Source organism: Oncorhynchus nerka, linkage group LG14 (genome assembly GCF_034236695.1).
Source record: "Oncorhynchus nerka isolate Pitt River linkage group LG14, Oner_Uvic_2.0, whole genome shotgun sequence".
NCBI classification, from domain to species: Eukaryota; Metazoa; Chordata; class Actinopteri; order Salmoniformes; family Salmonidae; genus Oncorhynchus; species Oncorhynchus nerka.
Genome location: NC_088409.1, coordinates 18,483,602 through 18,495,130, shown reverse-complemented (window position 1 = coordinate 18,495,130; position 11,529 = coordinate 18,483,602). Strand labels below are relative to the sequence as shown.

At 47.6% G+C, this 11,529-nt stretch overlaps 1 protein-coding gene across 2 annotated transcripts; it reads right to left on the bottom strand.

The window, feature by feature from the left end:
- Window positions 1–135: 135 nt before the first annotated feature.
- Window positions 136–11,523, bottom strand: prune (prune exopolyphosphatase). 2 transcript variants are annotated; one of them, XM_065027649.1, is made up of 8 exons: window positions 10,641–11,523; window positions 6,931–7,035; window positions 6,627–6,829; window positions 6,271–6,455; window positions 6,000–6,158; window positions 5,749–5,843; window positions 2,550–2,708; window positions 136–2,400 (listed from the first exon to the last, which is right to left on the bottom strand). In XM_065027649.1, the coding sequence occupies exons 1-8, from the start codon at window positions 10,677–10,679 to the stop codon at window positions 2,014–2,016; spliced, it is 1,332 nt and encodes a 443-aa protein (XP_064883721.1). In that variant the 5' UTR covers window positions 10,680–11,523; the 3' UTR covers window positions 136–2,013. The 2 variants fall into 2 exon arrangements, with proteins under 2 accessions (XP_064883721.1, XP_064883722.1); XM_065027650.1 differs by lacking the exon at window positions 10,641–11,523 and adding an exon at window positions 9,746–10,633.
- Window positions 11,524–11,529: the final 6 nt, after the last annotated feature.

The window sequence follows — 11,529 nt, the reverse complement described above, 5'->3', positions numbered from 1 at the left end:
CAGTGTGGTACAGAAACGGTATGAACATTTGGATACGGCCAAACTCTAGAAGAAGGTAGACAGTAGATCCCACACTGGGAGGAACCTCCATGGTCCCAACATCACAACTACTGAGTTGAAATAACATGGACAAAACAGGATAAGAAACTTTTAATACTATTAAATCCTTTTCAACATTTCAGTTGAAACCATTACATTTCTAACTGTAAAACTTTAGTCAGCTGGTTTCCAAATGATTAAAAAGGTCAAACTGATATTTTTCACTTGATTGTCCTTCATAACATCTGCTAATGGTCTAACCTTGACTGAAATCTACTCTACCTTTCAGTGCAGATTATGGCTACATCTCAAACACTGTTCTCATCCGTTGAGAGCATTTGATGAAATAAACAGTCATTTAACTAGCCTACATCAGGCCTGGAAGTACCTTGGTTCTGGGGAGTCCTAGTTTCAGATAACAGATCAAAGTATTATATTCTAATTAACATGACATCAGCAATATTATTGGTACCAAGTGTTTTAACACAATCCAACGGAAGTTACTGTATCTTTGTGCGATACAATTGCATATAATCAGATCATTCTTAAATACATTATGTTTACATACATTTGCAGTATACAAAATCTTTCATTTGGGGAAGATACAGTATTATAATGGTGTTTTGGATCAGAAGAACATTCAGAACTGATTTATTCTCAATAAAACAGTTAAGGAATCATGCCTAGCTATCTCTAGCAATAACTATTCAACACAAACACTTTACTTCAACGTCAAACTGCTTATCAATGATGTCAAATCAACACTGCATATCATGCAGAGTAACACTTCATTTGGACAGTCCATTTGTAGATGCTCTACAGACTCTACATCACATTTCAACTAACTATGTACTAAACACCAACCTTAACCAAACCCTAAACTTAACTCTGACCCTAACCCCAACTCTAACTATTAACCCTTACCCTAAGCGTAGTAAGCATTTGCTTATCAACAGATAGTTTGACCATCTACAGCTGGACTATCCAAATAAAGTGGGGCCACATATTGGTTTAGGCATCTATCACAAAGATCTTCCTATACACATTAGTATAGGGCACAGTGCCTAGATGTCAAGATCAAGCTTCTTGGTTACAGTAGAGACATTCAATGCCCTCCTGGATCAAGATCCCTGTTGCCTTAGTAAGCAGACCACATATTGGTTTAGGCATCTATCACAAAAATGTTCATATACACATTAGTCTAGGCTGCACACACACTCTTGGGGAGAAGAGAGAGAGTGGATCTATTTCCTCAAATCTACAGCAAAATCTATTTCCCGGAAACATAACTGGGAGTATTTTTCCATTAACAGAGTTCCCAATTAAATGTCTTATTCCCATTCAAGGATGAAAGCATCGGTGTCACTAATATTTTTATATTTAACCTTTACTTAACTAGGCAAGTCAGTTAAGAACAAATTCTTATTACAATGACGGCCTACCCCGGCCAAACCTTAACCCGGACGACGTTGGGACAATTGTGCGCCGCCCTATGGGACTCCCAATCACGACCAGTTGTGACACAGCCAGGAATCAAACCAGGGTATGTAGTGACGCCTCTAGCACTGAGATGCAGTGCCTTGGACCGCTACGCCACTCGGGAACCCCCTCCCCCCATTTAAAGCACAGGGGTCACTAACGTAAAGCACGGGTGTCACTAACGTAAAGCACGGGTGTCACTAACGTAAAGCACGGGTGTCACTAACGTAAAGCACGGGTGTCTAATATTTTCAATGCATTTCCATCATGTCCAATATGATTGCCAGTGGATTGTTTACTCCTCTGGATTGGGAACAGTGTGCCTCCCAGTCCTCGTCCCAGCGGATCAATGTTGTGCCGAGCTCAACACCCTGCACAGTCACAAACAATCTGTCCTGACTGGTCTGAATCCTGTTGCGAGAACTCTGGCCATCCAGCTGTTATACAGGTTAGTGAGCTTGGGTGCTCCACTGACCACCAGGAGTGTGAGTGACATCAGAGTCCCCCTGAGTTCTCCTCTTCGCTGGCCATCTTGCTGAACTTCTCCGTCAGAGCTTCAGCGCTGATCTTGGGCAGTCCGTTGTCAAGGGGACAGCCCTCCACCAGACTGTTCATAGGGGTGGGGGGGAAGTAGGAGTCCTCCTCTATCCCAGCGTCCTCAGTGTACGCTCGTTGCTGTGGTACCTCGTAACTCTCCTCTAGGGTCCCACAATGCACCTCTCTTCGCTCCCTGTCCCTCAGGAAGTCCTTGATGATGGGCAGCACCTTCTTCCTGGAGGCCAACGTGTTGCCCTGGAGGTAAGCCCTGATGTCTGAGTAAGGGCTGCTCATTGGACTCAGGCTCAGACTGGGTCTCCGGGCTTGCTCCAAGGCTTGGCTCATCTGCAGGACAACAAAGACCATTCAGTTGATCATGTAAAAAACAACCCTGGCAACCCAAAGCTTACTATCAACTCTTCCTAATGACTTACTTTAACTCTAGAAAGTCAACTCTATGGGATCATGTCTGATTGGGGTGGTGTAGTTCCTACCTCCCCCCTGTAGAGGGTGCTGGAGCTGTAGACGGCCAGCTGCCTGAAGGGCTCCTTGTTATCGTTGAAGGAGATCGTCATGGCCACCACCAGGTTGTAGCTGTGCTTGTGGCAGAACTCACAGAGCTCTTGCTGTAAGCTTTGTCTCTGTAGAAAAGCCTGAGGGACAACATTTATAGATATTACAGTTTGTTTGTGAATCTCAGTATGAACTCAAGTGCAGCTGTTGAGTCCCTTTATAAGTTCACATGAAGAGACAGGCACAGGGTTAGTGCCTTTTTACTTGTGGGTGGTTCCACCTGATTGGACATGTGGGGGGGTGATCTTCATGGACTAGGTGAAACATCCCACCTTCACATTTTGAGTGTCTGAAGGGTGTGTCAGGCAGTAACACAGGGAAGTGTCTGAAGGGTGCGTCAGGCAGTAACACAGGGAAGTGTCTGAAGGGTGCGTCAGGCAGTAACACAGGGAAGTGTCTGAAGGGTGCGTCAGGCAGTAACACAGGGAAGTGTCTGAAGGGTGCGTCAGGCAGTAACACAGGGAAGTGTCTGAAGGGTGCGTCAGGCAGTAACACAGGGAAGTGTCTGAAGGGTGCGTCAGGCAGTAACACAGGGAAGTGTCTGAAGGGTGCGTCAGGCAGTAACACAGGGAAGTGTCTGAAGGGTGCGTCAGGCAGTAACACAGGGAAGTGTCTGAAGGGTGCGTCAGGCAGTAACACTGGGAAGTGTCTGAAGGGTGCGTCAGGCAGTAACAACTGGGAAGTGTCTGAAGGGTGCGTCAGGCAGTAACAACTGGGAAGTGTCTGAAGGGTGCGTCAGGCAGTAACAACTGGGAAGTGTCTGAAGGGTGCGTCAGGCAGTAACAACTGGGAAGTGTCTGAAGGGTGCGTCAGGCAGTAACACAGGGAAGTGTCTGAAGGGTGCGTCAGGCAGTAACACAGGGAAGTGTCTGAAGGGTGCGTCAGGCAGTAACACAGGGAAGTGTCTGAAGGGTGCGTCAGGCAGTAACACAGGGAAGTGTCTGAAGGGTGCGTCAGGCAGTAACACAGGGAAGTGTCTGAAGGGTGCGTCAGGCAGTAACAACTGGGAAGTGTCTGAAGGGTGCGTCAGGCAGTAACAACTGGGAAGTGTCTGAAGGGTGCGTCAGGCAGTAACAACTGGGAAGTGTCTGAAGGGTGCGTCAGGCAGTAACACAGGGAAGTGTCTGAAGGGTGCGTCAGGCAGTAACAACTGGGAAGTGTCTGAAGGGTGCGTCAGGCAGTAACAACTGGGAAGTGTCTGAAGGGTGCGTCAGGCAGTAACACGGGGAAGTGTCTGAAGGGTGCGTCAGGCAGTAACACAGGGAAGTGTCTGAAGGGTGCGTCAGGCAGTAACACAGGGAAGTGTCTGAAGGGTGCGTCAGGCAGTAACAACTGGGAAGTGTCTGAAGGGTGCGTCAGGCAGTAACAACTGGGAAGTGTCTGCAGGGTGCGTCAGGCAGTAACACGGGGAAGTGTCTGAAGGGTGCGTCAGGCAGTAACACGGGGAAGTGGCTGAAGGGTGCGTCAGGCAGTAACACGGGGAAGTGTCTGAAGGGTGCGTCAGGCAGTAACACAGGGAAGTGTCTGAAGGGTGCGTCAGGCAGTAACACAGGGAAGTGTCTGAAGGGTGCGTCAGGCAGTAACAACTGGGAAGTGTCTGAAGGGTGCGTCAGGCAGTAACAACTGGGAAGTGTCTGAAGGGTGCGTCAGGCAGTAACACGGGGAAGTGTCTGAAGGGTGCGTCAGGCAGTAACAACTGGGAAGTGTCTGAAGGGTGCGTCAGGCAGTAACACGGGGAAGTGTCTGAAGGGTGCGTCAGGCAGTAACACGGGGAAGTGTCTGAAGGGTGCGTCAGGCAGTAACACAGGGAAGTGTCTGAAGGGTGCGTCAGGCAGTAACACAGGGAAGTGTCTGAAGGGTGCGTCAGGCAGTAACACAGGGAAGTGTCTGAAGGGTGCGTCAGGCAGTAACACAGGGAAGTGTCTGAAGGGTGCGTCAGGCAGTAACACAGGGAAGTGTCTGAAGGGTGCGTCAGGCAGTAACACAGGGAAGTGTCTGAAGGGTGCGTCAGGCAGTAACACAGGGAAGTGTCTGAAGGGTGCGTCAGGCAGTAACACAGGGAAGTGTCTGAAGGGTGCGTCAGGCAGTAACACAGGGAAGTGTCTGAAGGGTGCGTCAGGCAGTAACACAGGGAAGTGTCTGAAGGGTGCGTCAGGCAGTAACACAGGGAAGTGTCTGAAGGGTGCGTCAGGCAGTAACACAGGGAAGTGTCTGAAGGGTGCGTCAGGCAGTAACACGGGGAAGTGTCTGAAGGGTGCGTCAGGCAGTAACACAGGGAAGTGTCTGAAGGGTGCGTCAGGCAGTAACACAGGGAAGTGTCTGAAGGGTGCGTCAGGCAGTAACAACAGGGAAGTGTCTGAAGGGTGCGTCAGGCAGTAACACAGGGAAGTGTCAGGCAGTAACACAGGGAAGTGTCTGAAGGGTGCGTCAGGCAGTAACACAGGGAAGTGTCTGAAGGGTGCGTCAGGCAGTAACACGGGGAAGTGTCTGAAGGGTGCGTCAGGCAGTAACACAGGGAAGTGTCTGAAGGGTGCGTCAGGCAGTAACACGGGGAAGTGTCTGAAGGGTGCGTCAGGCAGTAACACGGGGAAGTGTCTGAAGGGTGCGTCAGGCAGTAACACGGGGAAGTGTCTGAAGGGTGCGTCAGGCAGTAACACAGGGAAGTGTCTGAAGGGTGCGTCAGGCAGTAACACAGGGAAGTGTCTGAAGGGTGCGTCAGGCAGTAACACAGGGAAGTGTCTGAAGGGTGCGTCAGGCAGTAACAACTGGGAAGTGTCTGAAGGGTGTGTCAGGCAGTAACACAGGGAAGTGTCTGAAGGGTGCGTCATGCAGTAACACAGGGAAGTGTCTGAAGGGTGCGTCAGGCAGTAACACGGGGAAGTGTCTGAAGGGTGTGTCAGGCAGTAGCACGGGGAAAGGCTCTGATAACTTGAGGACTGTGTTCAGTTTAGATCTGAAAATGAGATTCTGTAAAGAATTCATAGGTGAAACGTGCATTGTGAGATGGCATACTGCAGTAGAACTGGGTACATGATAGTAGTTGAACCATGTTATTATCCACCAGTAGTACGTGTAACCTTGTGTTGTATCACATATTGAATAGTTAAGATGCACACCCACCTCCAGTGTCATATATATCACACTGACTGCCAGTTTTAAATCTCCTTCTGATGCCACCTTCATGTCTTTCAGAAGCATCTGTTCTGTGGTAAGACCTGGGAACAAGGGAATACGAGCAAAAAACATTGTAGGTCTCCCTCTCCTTCATACTTAAACATGGCATTGATATCATGGGATGCACATCGTTCTGATCAGAGGCAAAAACCACATCCACAAGGCTGAGCTTCAGGTATTAATCCTGGGGTGTTTACCTGACACGTCAAATTTAGCATTCTGCAAGGACTGGAAGAGGACGCCCCTTGGTGGCAGGTTGGGGAAGTGCGTCTCCAGGAGGCCAGCGTACTGGCTGTCTTTAGGGGTGACTTTCCCTGCCTCTGGGGCCATGTTCACACAGTCTAACACTATGGTGCCTGTGATCACAAAGAACAGGATGTCAGTCTCATCACACAGTGATGCAGTTAAAGGCATAGTTCACTTAATACTGACATGATTTCCACATACATCAGTTATATTTCTGGTTACCATATAAGAGCTGGGCCACCTGTTGGTCGAGGACTTCAGGGGCTTTCTGGATGATCCGTTCTGCCACCAGGGTGGAGCAGGAGCCCACCGTCTCCACGGTAACGGGACAGGAGGGAGAGGGCTTCCTCTCCAGGAGGTGATGGTCGATCACCTCCAACACCGCCTCTTCTAGATCACAGTCAGAGCTGCAACAGACAGCCACACAGTCAGGTCAGGGACTTTAGTCAAGCTATTTCAAGGAGTCTCTAGGTCAGTGTTGCTTTTATAGAGATACAGGTGATGATCACATGGGGAAGTGTTTACATCCTGGATGACTGTCAGTGGACAGAGGTTAAGGTGTCACGGTTGACCCTGACCTGGGCAGCACGTTGTGGTCCACCAGTGTGAGGTCCAGCCGGCCGGCCCGGTGTAGACTCCCCAGGTCCACCTCGTCCCGGAACACCAGGTCATCCTGGGAGAGGCCACTCTCTCTCAGCAGGAAGGCATTGTCCGTGCGCAGCGGGAACTCTTGCCGGGGAATGTTCAGAACGGGAAGAGGAACTTTCCCAGAATCAAGTGTCTGGGAGGGGAGAGAGAGGTGTTATAACACCTGACGCTTGCTCTGTTGAACCATTCTCAACACATGGGTCGGGTCCAAATGATGGGGTGGGTTACTCTCACCTTGGACAGGAAGTATGCGTAGGCCAGAGCTGACACCATGGAGTCCAGGTCACAGGCCTCGTTCCCCAGGACCACATGGAACCCTGGGCTGCCCTCTGCGTTCCCCTGAGGAGGGTAGAGTGGGATGAATACAGTCACAAGAATATCCAACTCCTATGAGCGTTCATCCACCTCTGGCCTGCTCGCCTCCCTACCACTGAGGAAGTACAGTTCCCGCTCAGCCCAGTCAAAACTGTTCGCTGCTCTGGCCCCCCAATGGTGGAACAAACTCCCTCACGACGCCAGGACAGCGGAGTCAATCACCACCTTCCGGAGACACCTGAAACCCCACCTCTTTAAGGAATACCTAGGATAGGATAAAGTAATCCTTCTTACCCCCCCCCCCCTTAAAAGACCTAGATGCACTATTGTAAAGTGGCTGTTCCACTGGATGTCATAAGGTGAAAGCACCAATTTGTAAGTCGCTCTGGATAAGAGCGTCTGCTAAATGACTTAAATGTAAATGTAAATGTATTTACCATGAGAAAATACAGGTCAGTCTATCCATTACTCTTGCAATGAGCCTTCTAAGGCTATCAGATGTGTCTTAGTGAGTGGACAGTGCTATGTGGACAGGTTGTGTGTGTGTTGTAATGTCAATGCACGTCATGATGATGCTGATCACAGGAGATTAGGTACTCTCGGTTCTGCACAATGTCCCCCATCCTAGAGTAAAACCCTGGACACTGTTTGAATAGCCTTCTGAAGGGTCAATGGCAGAAAGTGGATGAGCTAAGGGCTGACTTCATTCCCCTGCCTGAAGGCTTTGCCTAGCTCTTTGTCAAATAGCCTTAGGCTAATTCCATCAATGACCTCAGTAGAGCAGACTGATGTAATGGCTAAGCTACATGACGGCCTGTTAACTCCACTACGTGTTTTTGTTGAACGTTTTTAATGTAGAGTTGAGAAACAAGTAGGGTGTTTCCCAGAGCATGGCCGTCTGTGACAGCAGCACAAGTCATGGGTCCCAGAGCTAGGGGCTAACAGAGACAGCTTGTTGCGATAACAAAAGCCGGTCATGTGACAATTAGCCAGTCTACAGCCTGAAGGCTAGCAGCAGGTAGCCTAGCAGCAGGTAGCCTAGCAGCAGGTAGCCTAGCAGCAGGTAGCCTAGCAGTTAAGAGCATTGGGCCAGTAATCGAAACGTTGCTGGTTCAAATCTACAAGCCGACTAGGTGAAAAAAATAAAATCGATGTGCCCTTAGAGCAAGGCACTTAATCATAATTGGTCCTGTAAATCGCTCTGGATAAGAGTGTCTGCTAAAATGTTCCCAGTCAGTGAGTGGGGATCATTAACCCCCCCCCTACACTCAGTAGTACTGTATGGAGGTATAGGGAAGGGACATCAGCCATCTGTTGCAGATCAAGAGTAAACAGAGTACTGAAGTAACTCAACTAGACAGGTGAAAGAAAATTCTTAGGGAGCATCTACGATATAACCCAGTCTCATCTATCCACGGTATAACCCAGTCTCATCTACCCACGATATAACCCAGTCTCATCTACCCACGATATAACCCAGTCTCATCTATCCACGATATAACCCAGTCTCATCTATCCACGATACAACCCAGTCTCATCTATCCACGGTATAACCCAGTCTCATCTATCCCCGGTATAACCCAGTCTCATCTACCCCCGGTATAACCCAGTCTCATCTATCCACGGTACAACCCAGTCTCATCTATCCACGATATAACCCAGTCTCATCTATCCACGATACAACCCAGTCTCATCTATCCACGGTATAACCCAGTCTCATCTATCCACGGTATAACCCAGTCTCATCTATCCACGATACAACCCAGTCTCATCTATCCACGATACAACCCAGTCTCATCTATCCACGATACAACCCAGTCTCATCTATCCACGATACAACCCAGTCTCATCTATCCACGATACAACCCAGTCTCATCTATCCACGATACAACCCAGTCTCATCTATCCACGGTATAACCCAGTCTCATCTATCCACGGTATAACCCAGTCTCATCTATCCACGGTATAACCCAGTCTCATCTATCCACGGTATAACCCAGTCTCATCTATCCACGGTATAACCCAGTCTCATCTATCCACGGTATAACCCAGTCTCAAACCCAGTCTCATCTATCCACGGTATAACCCAGTCTCATCTATCCACGGTATAACCCAGTCTCATCTATCCACGGTATAACCCAGTCTCATCTATCCACGGTATAACCCAGTCTCAAACCCAGTCTCATCTATCCACGGTATAACCCAGTCTCATCTATCCACGGTATAACCCAGTCTCATCTATCCACGGTATAATCCAGTCTCATCTATCCACGGTATAATCCAGTCTCATCTATCCACGGTATAATATAATCCAGTCTCATCTATCCACGGTATAATCCAGTCTCATCTATCCACGGTATAATCCAGTCTCATCTATCCACGGTATAACCCAGTCTCATCTATCCACGATATAATCCAGTCTCATCTATCCACGATATAACCCAGTCTCATCTATCCACGATATAATCCAGTCTCATCTATCCACGGTATAATATAATCCAGTCTCATCTATCCACGGTATAATCCAGTCTCATCTACCCACGGTATAACCCAGTCTCATCAATCCACGATATAATCCAGTCTCATCTATCCACGGTATAATCCAGTCTCATCTATCCACGGTATAATCCAGTCTCATCTATCCACGGTATAACCCAGTCTCATCTATCCATGATGTTTTCAGATTGATACAGAAGGAGTGGAAGCCACTGTTAACTATTGAAATGCACCTCACCTGTCTTTCAGTTCCCAATAGACTTCGCTCTCAACCCAGCCTCCCCATGTACACACTGGATAGTACATCTGTGCTGGTGCTGACTTCTCTTCCCCCTCACTGAACACCGAGTAAATAAGGTGTGACGCTCTGAGGCGCTATAAACACCATGTGATCTCACTAATCTTGATAGGGCTTGTTTTGAACCCAAACAGTGCTCTTTTCACTTAAGGTCAAGAGCACGACATCAAGACCCTGAAATTAAAGCCACCGTGTAACTGTAAGTGTGGCAGACATGCAAAGCAAAAAAATGCACGTGGGCATATTGACACCTGACAGGCACCTGACAGGCAGCTGACCCTACAAGAAATGTACTTTCGTGGCCCATTACAATTGAACAATTATATTTGTTTGAATATCACTTAAATATATTAATGCAATATATATCATGCAACATAATGAAGCAGTGTATGAGTTACATTTAACACAATTATGTGATCACGTGACAATGCTAATTTGCCTGGCTAGCCAACTAGCTAGCTGTAATTACAGTCTATGTACAGTACAGTTCAAATGTAGTTAGTGTACGGTGACAACTGTCTGTCTGATCTAATTTGATGCGCATGCACGAGCCCACAAGCAACACCGGGACCATGCGGCAGGCTGCTGTCACATTGCCCTACTGTTTTTCAATGACAAGTCTTTCGACTTGATTTAGTCGGAATTTAATGTCTAGCTACCTTTCTCCTGATATCTCTGAAAACCCCACTAATTTAATTTGTCCATCAAATGTACATGTCGAAGTTATTTAGAAGACTACATAACTAGCTAACGTTAGCCGTTAAGACAAACTAAACATTGAAAATGGATAAAGCAAGCAAACGGCGCGACCACCAGAAACCGTCGATGTTCCTACCTTCAGCTCATTGCGACAGCTTTTTAAAAATATATCCATGGTTATCGGATGCACTACGTAAAGACAGTCTGAAATGAGTGTTCTGGTTGTCTTTGTTGCATAGAGCTAACGTTAGCTGTATCTGCACGTCTCAGGAATAAAAAGACTGCACTGTAAGTTTGAAATGTTAATGCCCAAGAGTCGTGCGTGACTCGTCTTGGGCTGACGTGACGTTCAAAGACGGGACGTAGTATTGTGGGTAGTGTAGTATCAAATATTGGTTTACAAACTGGTAGTTTCAAAGAGACCGGTTGTAAGCAAAGATTTTTCTAACTAAACCAAGATAGACCACAGCCTCTCGTTTCCAATGGGAACAAATGGGCCATAGTGGGCAGACCAAGCAAGAAGGGGGCAGAGCCAAATACGAGCTAGCGGGATCCTATTGGCCCGTTATCTTCATATTTCCGCCAGGGAACGCCTACTCTGAAGTGCGCGTGTGCAATAACTTTTGCAAAGGGTAAAGTCTACAAACCCTAGTCCACTCTGTTCATAACATATTCCAGTTTTGGGAACAGAAAACTGTATTGAGATCAAATGTTTCATTGGTAGTGATTGGAAACGCCAAGCGGATGCTTCACATTTAAACACCCAGTGAAATATCTGTCTCGTTGTTCTATCTGTGGTAATAGAGTTAGTTGTAAAAAACAATGGTAAGTAGTGTCGAGAGGTTTGTGATGGGATGCCGCTCATGTCAGAAGTGACTTTTAGTACCAGGTTAGGATAACTTACTCAGCAGGTTAGGACAACTTACGCAGTTAGTTTAGGTTAAGGTTATGAAAAGGGTTAGGGTGAGCTAAAATTATCCTGATGCAACTCAATAGTCACTTTGACATCAGTGCCATCCCTTCTA

Bases quoted from the DNA above. Each gene is read 5' to 3' on its own strand.
- prune (XM_065027649.1), bottom strand. From the start codon at position 10,679: ATGGATATATTTTTAAAAAGCTGTCGCAATGAGCTGAAG. The intron at 5,844-5,999 runs GTAAACACCCCA...CCTTGTTCCCAG, and splicing joins TGCTAAATTTGACGTGTCAG to GTCTTACCACAGAACAGATG. The intron at 2,709-5,748 runs GTGGGTGTGCAT...GTTGTCCCTCAG, and splicing joins TGATATATATGACACTGGAG to GCTTTTCTACAGAGACAAAG.